Here is a 13,816-nt window from a genome sequence, read left to right on the forward strand (position 1 = left end):
CCACAAGGTTGCATTAAAGAATATGGCTTTTGGCGGGACATAATATATACAAACTAGCACACCCACCATCACTAATCTCTACAGCTGAAAATTTCACATGATGCTCTTTTCCCCGTGAACCTGTTATTTCCTTTCCTCCCACAGAATTTTATCCTTCAAAATTCTCTGTAACAAAGGTGTATATGTAATTTAATACTGGAATGTTATTTTTCTGGCAATAAAGTTATATTAAAAACTTATCTTCAGATCTGAGTTATCCCTGATTATCAGTGATCAAAACAATATAAACATTACACATTTTGATAGAAATCATTAAACATAAAATCTTATGGGAAATACATGTCTTTAGAAGATCGATAGGGCTGTTTTTTCCTCCATTAGTTTATATTTTCATGGATGCTTTGATGGCACGAAACAAAGTTTGCATCAAGTTTATTCCGTTTTCTTTCTCTTTCTTAATTTAAGAGTAGAGAAAACTCATTCACATAAGTAGATGAAATTGAATGTTGTTGTGATGGCAGTATTGTGCAAATCTTTAAAACCTTTCAGCATTATGTGCCAGAAATCTGTTACTAGAAAATATTTAGGTGAGCCAACAACTGCCTTCATTCTGATTGTTAGAGCATAATTGGGAACCACAGGAGCAGAGAGCTCGTCATTGGAGTCTCTCACTTGAGTAGCACCTACGCTTTCTGCCTTCGGCCCTCTCAGGTCTTCCTACCCACAGCGGGAGGCGGTGAGAGGGCCCAGAGCGAGGGAAGGCAACTGGGGAGGAAGAAGTCGAAAGGAGAGCCTGCCGACTCGGCACATCCTTGGGCAAGTCCTTTTTGGGAGAGAAACATGGAAGTTAGGAGTGTAGAAATCTGTTCCCTTAGTCCTCTAGACCCAGGTGTCCTCAGAGAGCCTTTTTAAAAAAATTTTTTTTACTTTATCAAAAAATTAAAAAACAAACAATAAAAAAAACATATCAAACAAAACCAAAATGAAGGACTAAGAAAAATAACCTAAAAATAACTACATTGCGTCCAACATGTTCCTACCGTTGCATTAAAGAATATGGCTTTTGTCCATAACCAAAGGAATAAGAAAAACAAATAACCTAAAATAACTATATTGCTACCAACATGTTCCTACCATACCATACCCCAAGAAAATAAACCATAGTCGTTCCTGAGCATTCCGATAACATTACGTTTACCCTCCATAAATTATCTGTTCTTATAGGTTATTGTTCCCCCATCACTAGTTGCTGTCTATCGCTAGATCCCCTACATTCTACAATGTAAAACATTTATTTTATGTTTTTCACCAAGTTCACGTTAGTGGTAACATACAGTATCTTTGGAGAGCCTTTGTGTGCCTGCAGGGAATGCGTCCCCTGGCATGAAGGCCAGTGCCCCCCAGAGCCATAACAGAAACCCTGGTACATTTCTCTAGAAGAAGGAATGAAATCCACCACTCAGGGCATGTCTGCGGACCTGGACCAAGTGGATAGAGGCTCTAAGTGATTTTGCAGCATCAGCACACAATCATAGATTTACTATTAGAATCATTAAAAATGAGTGCAAGATTCTGTCCTTTCCAGTGAAACCCTGTGAGCCCCCAGAAATATTTTTAGTGTGCATCGTCATTTCAGTGTAATTGGACAGCATGCAGCCAAAAGGCCGAGGAAAGGAAAAATGGATCCATAGACGCCTTTACGGGGAGAGGAGGCAGCGTGGGTGTCGTCGGAAGCTAGGAGCCCTGGGTCAAGATAAAGATGTGCAAAAGGCAGTGGTGTTCAGCTTTTCTTGCATAGCTTAAAAATTGAGCTGAGATGACACATCCACTTTCCAGCAGCCTGATCGGCAGCACCCGATGAGGCTGATCCCCTCTGTCCACACTGCAGGCTTGAGTGGTCCACTGCAGCGGGGCGCCTGCATGTCGGGACACACATGGGGAGGCCGGGCTCCAGGAGGGGGGGCAGTGGCAGGCTGTCTGGATGGCCGCCAGTGCTGACCACCTCACCTGCAGAAGTGTTAAATGAGCAACTGGGTCCACCTCTGTCCCACCTGGTCCTCCCAGAAGGGGCAGTGTTATTCTTGGTGTGCTCCTAAATGTAAGCCAAACCAGCGGCTTGGGGCTGAGGGTGGGTTCAGAGGCCTTTGGGGAGGACAGGAGGTTTCCTGACTACTGAGAATCACTCAGATCTGCTGAAGTCTGCTCTGCTTCTGATGTCTGCACCATCACATCAGGGTATGAGCTGCTGTATTTTTCTAACAACTTTTTTTTTTTCTGACTGCAAAAATAATACATACTCACCATAGAAAAGCTGTCAAAAAAAAATAGTAGGAGAGAAAAATCACCCAGTAATCCTATCACCCAGAGAGAATAATTGCTAGCATTTTGTTATAACTTCCCAGTGTTTACATAATATTTTACTTGTGCAAAATTAGGCCCACATCATACATGCAATTATATAGACTTCTTTCTCTCACTTAGCAATGAATGTTATCTCATGTCATTAAGTATTCTTTATTTCCTGGTAGAAGCGAACAATCTTGTGCTTGTCCTTAAAGCTACTTGGGAGGGAGAGGGCTGACAAATTTCAGATAGAAGAGAATTTTAAAATTTGGTTTTGGTGCCCTTTGAAATGCATCCTTCTCCATGGTCTCCCTGAACTAGCATCTCAACATGACCTTCCTGAGTTTTCCAACCCCAGGTTAATCTCCAGCTCAGGAATCATTCCGTAATTTGAGGAACTTGACTCGGAGTTCCCTTAACATACTGTGAACAATGTGGGGTTCTAGGTTGGAAGGCAGCAGCTGAAGTAGTTAGAAGAACATTCCTAGGGAAGAATGTCAGAGAGTTCTCATGAAATAGAAGCATCCAGGCAACAGGCCATGCCAGCAGTGTTCACTGACGTTAATCAGACTTCACTTTCAGGCCGAACTTGTTGTGGGGAAGTCATTTTCACCATCAGTAAATAATCACACTGTCACCTGTCAGAGCACCAAACGATAGCTACTGTTGATGGGCAAGGGGACGATGAAATAGGGTTGTGCAGAGTTTTATAGACAGAAATGCAGTAAGAAAAAAAATTAGTTTAGGATTTGTTTGTTGTGGTTTGAAATAGGTGTTAGTGTTTTCTGTATGTAGACAAAGGGATCCAGAATAAGGAGAAGACAGGTGACTTGTTGCATTGCAAATAGTGTCACGGAGTAAAAAACCTTAGTCCCTCCATTTGTGGTAGAGCACAACATAGGACATAGGTGCCCAAGGCCTGGGTTTTGAAGCGAACCCAGTTTTCTAGAAACATCTCTCTTTTTCCACTTTGGAGGTCAGTTTGCAAGTTACTGATTGCACCGGTTTGATTGGGTTACTTTATCAGGTTGATCTAATGTAACATGTTTCAGAAATTTATAGTTTACTAACTTGAATGTATTTCTTATAAGGTCTTACACCAGAATTACTTTTTGTTTTCTTTCCTTGTCATTGTTCAAATGAAGGTAGTAAATTGATCTCTGAATCGGTGTTAGTTTTCCAACAACCTCCCCCCTCCTGACATATCAAACTGTATAATGTCCCTTTAAGATGTACTACTACAGTTTGGAAATTCAAATTTTTGAAAGAATTTTTATTTTTTAAATCTTGTGGAAGCACCACAGCTCTTAAATCCCTGTTTTTCCTGAAGCTTAAGCAGAAACATTCAAGAAACTCAAGCCTAACACTGAGGGATTCTGGATGCTCTTCTTTCTCCAAGGAATCTTGAGAAAATGCCACCTCATTCGAAACAGCTTCATCTTGAATTTACTTCTAGTGCATGCCCTCAACAAGGGGTCATTGGTGACTATATGCCATTTGGGTCTATATTTGCAGACCAGGTCTTCTTTTATAATATTTAAAAAGCAAGGTTTTCTTCTTGGCGTTGGGAGAATGAAATATTGCATTGACACCTTTTGGCCACCAGGTGGCAGTCTCTGCACAGGCAGCTCTCATGCTCTCTGGGGAGCGCTCTTAGCCCATTTTTTTGTTTTGGTCTATCCTGGGATTAGCCGTATTTTTGACACTTTTTTGTCTTATTAAAATCTTATCTGGGTTCCAGTATTTCATGGGATGATCTCTAATTAACTCTCATTTTAAAGAGGCGTAAATAAAAGTCATTCAAACTAGAAAGCATCCCAAATAAATCAAAGCAATTGAAATTCCTTGATAATATAAAATTTTGCACAAGATATGCATTTGGAGCCTGTTTACTCCTTTCACTAGATTCTATAGAAACATCAACAAGCAAGTTATTCTGTTTGTGCTGTTTGAGTGTCCAGCCCAAGACCGCATTAAAAGACTGGGGCTGAATATGACTTAATATTGATGCACAAACTGAGTGTGACTTGGGCTCTGCACCTGCAGCCCTCAGCCTTGGAGAGTGACCCTCCTCCTCGTGGAAGGTTCTCAGTTCTCACTGACCCCGTTGGCTCCTGCCTCTCAAGCCAGCTGTGCACACTGTCAGCCCAGCCCTCCCGCCTACCTCCTTTTTCTCCATCCCCTGTTGTCACAGCAGTCACTCTTGGTTCCTGACAGCTTAGTGGGGTGACTCACCAGAGCCACAGGGTCAGGATGACACCACCTAAGTTTGGGACAACCCCCACCCTCAATCAGGGTGAGTCCAGGGGCCACAGCTGATTGCTGGGGTTCAGTAGGGTCTGTGGACATGACTCGCAACCCAGAGGCCTGGTGTCAGGATCAGGAGTGGAGTGGCCAGCCGCAGCACTCATGATGGGGCTTGTAACGCTCAGCCTATACCTGGGGGATGTGGTGAACTGTGTGCCCCATGCTGCTGCAGGGCTACGGCTCACTCTGCCAGAAATGCTCCTGTACCAGCCCCTTTCCTCCTCCCAGGGCCCCACGCTTCCTAAACCCAGCTCAACCCTCTCTTCCTTGGAATTCCTCTGACTCCTGCTCCCAGCCTGAGCCCAGTACGCTGCCCTCAGTAAGAGTGAGAGCTGAGTGCCAGCTATGCGTCAGGTGTGTGCTACGGCTGGAGTGTCACAGCAGGTGAGCCACAGTTTCTGGCAATAAGACACAGGTAGGGGAGAGGAGTTACCTCAGCAAGGACAAGAAGGCTTGATAGAAAGTACAGAAATAGAGGGTTGGGCAGCATGCCATGGAAGGGACGTCACAGAATGCTTCCAGGAGGCAGAGCCCAGAATCCACTTGCTCCCACACCCAGGAGGAGGCCTCGCTGACTAGGCCGGTCAGCAGGAGGTGCTTCAGGTGATTTGTTTCCCTCGGCCTCACACACACGGCAGGCCTGAGCATCCACACCAGCGACTGCCCCGTGGAGCTGGTCATGCCGTCAGAGTCACCACAGAGATCCTCTCACTAAGGCTGTGTTTTCTTTCTAGAGCTAGGAGCTATCAAGAAATGAACCTGATTTTTTTTAAAAAGTAACTGGTACGGGGAAATCTTGAAGTAGGAGTTGTAAGCTTTGCTCTGTTCTGGCGACCCTTGGCTGGATCTCATCCCCTCTAGGTGGGCCTGGCCTGGCGGGTGGTTTCCCCGGGGCTGGCGCCTTCGCTGACACATACCGGGCTCTCACGGTGCAGCCTGGGGCCCAGAAGCATCACCTGGGAACATGGCAGAAACGCATTCTCAGCCCCACTGAGCAGGAAGCCTCTGGGGTGGAGCAAGACCTGTGGGAGATTCCGGTGCCCACTCAGGCTGGGGAACTACTGCTTGCTTTCTTCAGAAGCAGGAGTTCTCTTTGTGGGGGACCGGGCACCCTCTCCCCTTTATGGAAGGAAGCCTCCGAAGCATGTCCTCCTTCAGGCAGGGAAGGGCCATTGAGGAAGCAGGCATCGGTTTGGCCAACAGAAGCCTATAGGAGAAGCCAGACCTCCGGGTGTGTGTCTTCTGGCCCCCCATTAGACCCCCCCTGACAGCTCTTGATGGCTTCATCTGTTCCACCAGGCCAGGGCCTGCTGGGTGGGAGGCCGAAGGAACGAGTCACCCTGAAGCCCTTCCTGGTGATCATCCCAGTTAATCAGGCCTCAGCCTTCTGGGCACTGGATCAAGTGGATTCTGTTTTTTAACACTAATTTGGTTGTTAAACTGCACCCTGGTGTCCAACCAGGCAATTAATGAGACAGCTTTTCTCCCTGCAGGATGCCGCTTCCCAGTGCCTGCCTTGGTGGGGCAGCTAAGCCTGTGCTATTTTTGTCCTTGCTTTGCAGGAACGAGCTAGAGCGACAGTTTCTTGAATTGCTCCAATTCAACATCAACGTTCCTTCCAGTGTCTATGCCAAGTATTACTTTGATCTTCGTTCTCTGGCAGAAGCAAACAACCTGAGCTTTCCCTTGGAGCCCCTTAGCAGGGAGAGAGCTCACAAACTTGAGGTAAGATGCTTAAAAAAAGCAAGTGTTCTTTTGTGCACGGTTGCAGATGCGTCTTCTGTAGCCATGAAAGTGTTTGATAACAGCAATAATTTCTCCCACTATTTGTTATGTTATAGATACAGGTTGCCCTTAATTTAGGTGGTTATAATTTGTACAACCTTGTATTTTTAATAACTGTCTTAATATCACTTTTTACTTCATGTGATTTATTAACCTTTATCCTTATAGACAGGTTTTTCTAAAAAAAAAATGTTGTAACCCTACCAATATAGAATTTCTTGACATGCACTTTTACAGGAGGGAGTGACCAGATGATTCTAATGGTTGGGTATCCAAAGAGATTTGATTCTTCTTTTCATTTTTTTTTCCAAAGTATTTTTTTCCATGGCCCAGTTAGAGCTGGGCCAGCCCCATGCAGGTAGGCTTGGATTTAGGGCTGAGTTTGGGGTAAGCTGTATGACGTTGTGTCTTATCATAGCATATTTGTACATATATTTTTGCTTAGCTCTGCATGTCTGAATTTTCGACAGGAGGAAAAGAGATGGGGGATGAGGAGTAGTGAGAAAATGGCCTTCACAACCCCTCCAGGGCACACAATGCTGTGTTTAGGGCCTCGCCCCTCTCCTTCCATACCCCTGCCCTCCGCCCGGGTCCCTGGGCTCCTATAACCATGGCCTCCATCGTGGTCTCATTTCATGAGATTTTGACCAAAGCCTTAGATGGCACAGTCATGTCCCAAGCTTGGTGAGACCCAAGAGGTCCTTGTGCTGCCCACCCCAATGTCCACCCCAATGAAATCACCAAGTTCAGGGTCAGAATTGGCAGGGGGCTGTTCTAGGGAGGGTCAGTAAGCACGAGTGAAACTACAGCCTGAGGTCGGGGAATGAAAAAGGTCATAATGGATTGCCAGCTTAAGAAAGCAAATTACAAAAGGAAAGTAAGTTAAATATGTTAATCCCCAGAAGGAAATGTAATAAAACTATGGAGAAGAGGGGCTGCCCAGCACTGGATTGAAAATAAAAATCCAGTGAGGTGTTCGGGATTCAGGTATTTCTCTGTCGTCGTGTGTCAGCCATTAGAACACAGATCCCCATTCAGCCTCCCATTTCTCTTCTACTCAAGAGGAAAAATGGAAAACCCTCTTAAGGCTTTTCTCTAAGGCAACTACTGTCAAACCGTCTGAAGCATGCATATGCAGTAGTGCTGGGATCTCAGGGAGAAGGTGAACTCCGTCTCAGCCTGCACTGCTGAGAGTTGCCCGTCAGTGCCCAGCATCCCCCACGTGTGCTGATCAGCTCCCGGTGTCTCCTTAGAGGCCAGGGCAGGGGGTGGGTGCACGTGGTAGCCATTTAATCCTCAGGAAATGGGCTCTGTGGTTTCTGAAGCTACACATGTAGTGTTCTGGGTCAGCCAATGTGAGAACAGAGTCTGGCTTAACGCGATAGATCTGAGTGCCTGCTGTTGGCTGTCACATTTACCTGGAAGGGAAGAAAGAGAACTACCTGCTCCTGCGGGCTCCATGCTGAGCGCACAGTGGGTTCTCCAGGGCAGGGGAAGGACCGTCCTGGCCTGGCCTGACTTCATTTTCTTCTCCAAGGAACCAGAGTGCTCCAGAGCCACAGACCATGCTCCTCCTTGTTGAGGCCAAACAGAAGCAGTCTCAGAAAAAGCCATTGATACTCCTTTGAAATAATGTCTAAGGAATGGGATTTCATTATTTTCCCCTCTAGTCCATTTGGCTACTAAACCCGAACCCCAAAATGGAAAGGCTGGAGAACTATGGCTTACCAGAAGTTGCCGTTATGTGAATTCTGTAGCTTCTCAGATGTACTGCTTTATAAATGGCTGTTTTGATGCACTGATTGCAGTGTAAGGTGTAGAAAAAAAGAGACACCAAGGACCAAGGTCATGCGAAGTAGCCTTTTTATCAGCTGTGTTTTTTTTCTTTGAAATAATATCTCTATATGCATGTGAATAATGTGATAAAAGCTAACATCAGTTTGCATAATCAGATCTAGAATAAGGTAGTACACTGGTCATATGTTGTTATTTATAATATTTTATCTAGACTTTTAATGCTATTAGTAAGCTGAGAAACAGCAGATGGTCATCTTAGGATGTTCAAATAAATGAAAGTAGCTTGCTCTGAAAAAAAATGATCACTCTAATGCCCTAAAGGAATCTGGTTTTCTCTTCCTTAAAAAAGTCATCTATACTCTGTATATGAAGTTATTTCAGAGGAGGAATTCTCAGTATGATACCCTGTCTGCTCTCCTAATTAGTCTCTCTCTTGGATGATGGAAGTACCTCCCAACAGTTCCCTTGATCTTCTCTCTCCCCTCCAGTCCATCCTCACGCTGCCACTGGAATTGTTTTTCTAAAGTGCGGTTGTGAGTTCTAAAAGGTTAACACTTAGCAACTGTTAGTGGTTTCTCCTTGCCTGGAGGGTGACACCCCCGGCCAGTGTGGGGTGAATGCTTCCCAGCCTGTCCCGCAGCTCGGCCCAGCAGCGCTCTCCTTCCCCTTCCTTGCGGCTTCGGGAACCTTCCTGCAAGCCCTGGCCTCCCAACCCCTGACCCCTGGGCCCTGACGTCGTACCTTTCCTTGGATGTCCCCCTCCCCCCACATCCTGCCTCTTCTTTAAGCAGAGCCCCCAGATCCTTGTTCTGACTCCCTTCCTCAGTCAGGAGGACCCCCTCAGTGACCCCAAAACAGAAGAACTTGCCCAGCCCTTTGTTTCCAGATACTTTGAACGTGCTTCTGTTACGACCGTACCTCTATGACGTGCCTTTCTCAGGTGGAACTTACCGTTTCTGTTCAATGCATATTCACCCAGGACCCCTGAGTGTCAGGGCTCCATTGAGAACACAGCAGACAGATCCCCTCCCCTTTTGGAGTTTACATTCTGGTGGGAGGAAGACGGGCAATAACATAATAAATAAATTGACTGGTGTGTTAAAAGATGAGGGAAAAAAATGATTAGTAGAGCAGGTATCTTAGTTTGCCAGAGCTGCTATGACAGACACCACCTGAAGGGTTGTCTTAAACGACAGGAGTTGATCGTCTCTCAGTTCTGGAGGCTGGATGATGTCCACCCTCAAGGTCCTGGCAGGGTTGGCTTTCTCCCAGCATCTGGAGCGCTCCAGCAGTCCTCTGTCCTACGGCCGTCTCTTGCTGCTCGTGTCTGCTCCTCTCATTTCCACTGATCTCTGGCTTCTGCTTCCACGTCCCATTTCCTTTGCTTACAAGGACACTCCAGTCCTGTGGATGAAGCCCACCCAAGCTGGGGGCTCTTGGCTAGGGTAGCCCTTCTGGGTGGGATGGGGCCTGCTCAGCCCTCGTCACTGACGTGTCTTGGCCCACCCGGATGGCTGCCAGAGAGGAGAGCTCCTGTAAGGCGCTCCCAGGGAGCCATGGGCAGGCGGCTCCAGTGCCGAGCCAGCCTGGGAGTTTGGCCAAGGCCGACCCAGGCCCCACTGGCCCCATCAGTTTTTGCTGATCTCTACATCCTTGTCTCTGTGATACCTTCCTGGTTCCCTTCTAATACTGCGTCCTTTCCATCCTTTTCCACTGTGACTCTCTCTGGTTAATGGCCGTGGTGTGACAGCAGCTGCTGCTGGCCGCCGTGTCCTGAGCCCTCCCTCCCAGCCAGGCCCAGGCCTGCACTCACCCTTGCTCTAGAGCCACCCCAAGGAAGGTGCCGTCCTCTCCCTTCACAGATGAGGGGCTCAGGATTCGAGGGCCTCCAGGCACACAGCACGAGGGGCTGCCACAAGTACAGCTCGCACACTGGGTGGCTTAAAGCAACAGGAACTTGTGGAAGCCCGAACTGGGGTGTCAGCAGAGCCGTGCTCTCTCAGAGGTCTGTAGGATTCTGGCATGGCCGCATCCAGGTGCTCCCTGACTGGTGGCGTAACTCACCCTCTGCCTCTGTCACCCATCCGGCTCCTCTCACTCGCTCTGTCTGGGTCCAGATCTCCTCTCGTTGTGAGGACACAGTCATGTTGGATCGGGGCTACCCTGATGCATTTTGGTCAATTTGGCCTTATCCTAGCTAATAACATCTTCAGAGATCCTATTTCCAAATAGGGACACATTGACAGGCTCAGGGGTTAAGACTTGAGCTTTCCTTTTTGGGGGACACAGGTCACCCCGTAGTGTCAGGTCTGGCTGACCCCAGGCTACACTGCCTTGTAGTTGTTTCCCATTCTGAGTCTTTTCTCAATTAGATCATAAGCAGTTTGGAAAGAAGGACTGTGTCTGTACTTCCTTCTGTGTCCCTGGCAGCATGAATCTGGGCCACGGGGTGGAAGCTCCACAGAGACAAGGACGTTGTCTTTTCCTTCCTGTCGTCTCCTCGGTGTCCGGCACAGCCTGGCCAGTGTCCCTTCAGTGAGCGGCTGAGTCGGAGCTGCCGAGCTGACCCGAGCTCTCTCTCTTGCCCCTTAGGCCATCTCCCGCCTCTGCGAGGACAAGTACAAGGACCTGAGAAGATCCACGAGGAAGCGGTCGGCAAGCGCCGACAACCTGACTCTGGCCAGGTGGTCTCCGGCCATCATCTCCTAACAGCCGGTGTCCTCTCCGAAGGACCCGGCCATCCCGCCAGTCTCTCCTGCAGTCTGAGAGAAGACAAGACTTGGGGTGGGGTTCTGTTTTTGTTTTTGCTTTTGTTTCTCCCTTTCCTTTTCTTTTTTTAATCCTTAGCTCCATCAGGCTGCCTTGACGATGCCTCCACGCAGCAGGGCTTCAAGGGATGCGAGAGCAGTATTCAGGAAATCCCGTTTCCGGCCTTTCCCCGTTGTCATTAACAGCACTTCCCTTGGTGGAGGAAACACTGACGCTGCTCCTGAAGGAGGAAACGGGAAAAGGAAAGTGGTGTGGAGGCAGGGGAAATGTTTAAATGGCTTTCTGCCATTTCTTAAGCCCACCGTCTCGACAGTAAGTCAGCACAACAAGAAAAGCGGTAGATAAACCACATTGGATGAGCATTAAAGAGACCGAGTGGCCATGTTTTATCCTAACTTGTTTGGATCAGTAAGACCGATTTTCCATAGGACTTTTTGCATTCCTTCTTGCTGCTTTTTTTGGGCTTGGGGGATTTTTATTTCTTTTCATTCTGTTTTGGTTTGGGTCCCACAGAGCGGAGACTGGATGTAGTTTGTACCCTCCATGGCACAGACATCCAAATAAATAGTAATGGTTGTTTCTCTCTGCACTATTCCTGAGAGCTGTCTTCTGAGCTGTCTTTCTCGACAGGTGTGATGCACTTGTTATATTTCTTTACACGTTTATTTTGTATGTTTTTTTCCCCCTTCAACAATGACAAAATTAACTTGACTGTAGTGCTGAACCAAAAGTATCCCTTTCCTTCTTTCTTCACCCCAAGAAACTTCTAGAACATATGGGTGCTTGTGCCTTCCTGTTTTCTTGCAGCTTTTTTGTTTTCCCTGACCTGAAGTTGCAGTTACAAAATCAGTCAGACTTTGTAGACTGAAGGAAACAATGTGCAGCAAAGGGTGTCATCTGGTTGAGGTGTCTTTTCCCAATGTGCTAGAGTGATGGAGTCGGGAGCCCTTTTTGTACATCCTGCCCAGTTCATTCTTCCACTTTCATGCCCATTGTTGCAAGCAATATTCTCGATTTTTATATGTTTACTTTAAATCAAAGTTAGTCTATTTGTATAAAATTTTTTAAAAATCTAAAATGAAAAAAAAAGGGTGGGTGGGTATTCCAGTGGGAAGATCACTGGACAGCAAAATGTTAATATTTACTGAGGTATTTTTCACAGAATGATTGAATAAAAAAACTCAACTTGCATTTTTCATTGTGGGTGCTTAGAGAAGTTATACAAAGTGCAAACTGTGAAGTTTCTGCTTCATTAATTATTAGTGTACTTTTTCATTTTCTGACTATCCCTGATTTCCTTACAGGCTTGATAAGGATTTTTTATATCAAGTGATATAAAAGGGTTCATGAATATCATATCGAAGAGTAAACTTGATATTGTACAAGAACCTGAATCATCAAAGTATATAGTGCTTTTTGGTTTTTTGCATACTTTCGTGGGTCACGACGACGGAGTTTTCAGAGTTTTTCCCTTTCTCAAGTATCGCTGATGAGAATGGCAACAGATGGCCTGTGTTTCACCTTATCCATATACGAACTTGGAAAACTTTGGAATCTTCTATTAATTAGGCTTGAAGACCCTCAAATCATATGCCTGATCCACCAAACAGGCTTCCTCTCAATGAAGCCTGCCCTGGAAATGGAAGGGACTCAGAAAATTGAAATACCAGTAACACCAAACCAAAATCTCTAGGCAGATGTAAATGAAATTTGTATCATGTATAAACATGACTGTTTGGGGCAGAAATATCATCAAGTTGTCTCTGGCCTAAAATTTCAAAAGCAGAGTATAAAGTTAATTATCTTCCCATTGTAATTGTGTTGATATACTCTGTTTGAGTACCAAAACCAGTTTCTTCAAGTAAGAGTTGGATTTAGAACTTTAAATAGAGCTCTAAAAATGTAGAAAATATCACTTTATATTCCCTAATCTATATAGCTTACAAAGGGACATATTTTCTTAGCAGCATATGAATACCTCTCAAGCGTAAATTAGTTCCTCTCATTATGTAAAGTCTCTTTATTTTATTGATCCATTTCAGGAAAGAGGTTCTGCTTACCTTTCCAGCAGAAATCTTATTTTTATCTGTTTTATTTGAATGAGAGAGATTTGAAATTTGAATTATGTAAATATTTCAATGCATCTGCTATTATTTTGTGGAGTTTATTAAACTACTTAAAAATTGTATAGTCTATTTATCGTACGTATGTACATACAGTCTGATACATAAAATTCCAAGTGGATTCCGTCAAACCTGGCTCAGTCTTGTTTAGACCATTGCATATCGTTTTAGCCTTGTGCACTGGGCTCTACCTCTGTATAGGAAACTTTTCCATGTTCGTTGATTAGTATCGATTCTGTATTAACTTGGTTATGTTTCCTGCACTAAGAATTTTTAAACCTCTGCTGTAAGTGTAGATTTTAGTTTTACTTTTGCAGTATGAATCACTTGACACACATATAGATACCCTAGGTTTATTTTGTTTTTTTTCTACATGGTGATGAAGACTTACATTTTGTTCTCTGGTTTGTTCTAAGTTTGCCAAAAAAAAAAAAAAAAAGTACAGTACCTATTGATAAATTGTAGTGACTGTAATTTGTTTCCAAGGTGATTCAATACCCTACCATTAAAGCTGGATTGCTATTTAGGAACACATCGTCTTAGTGTAGTTTTTGAATGGAGAGTTTTTGTCATTAATAATGAAGATAACCATGCAATTTTTTGACTTGAATTTTAGTTTGACTTAATAACAAAGTCATTGGGACAATAAATATATCTCCCGATGAGTTTGAGTTCATTGTACTTTTTTATTA

General features: G+C 45.1%; 1 protein-coding gene across 2 annotated transcripts in view; it reads left to right on the plus strand.

Annotated features, from left to right (window-relative positions):
• Positions 1-13,616, plus strand: part of CCNY (cyclin Y) — a 214,857-nt gene extending 201,241 nt beyond the window's left edge. For both annotated transcript variants that reach the window (XM_037835656.1, XM_037835657.1), the window contains 2 exons: positions 6,213-6,375; positions 10,825-13,616. In XM_037835656.1, the coding sequence (XP_037691584.1) occupies positions 6,213-6,375; positions 10,825-10,941 (280 nt within the window). In that variant the 3' untranslated portion in view covers positions 10,942-13,616. The remainder of the gene's footprint in view (positions 1-6,212; positions 6,376-10,824) is intronic.
• The last annotated feature ends 200 nt before the right edge of the window (positions 13,617-13,816 follow it).

The sequence above is a fragment of the Choloepus didactylus genome, chromosome 5, assembly GCF_015220235.1.
Source record: "Choloepus didactylus isolate mChoDid1 chromosome 5, mChoDid1.pri, whole genome shotgun sequence".
Classification (NCBI taxonomy): domain Eukaryota; kingdom Metazoa; phylum Chordata; class Mammalia; order Pilosa; family Megalonychidae; genus Choloepus; species Choloepus didactylus.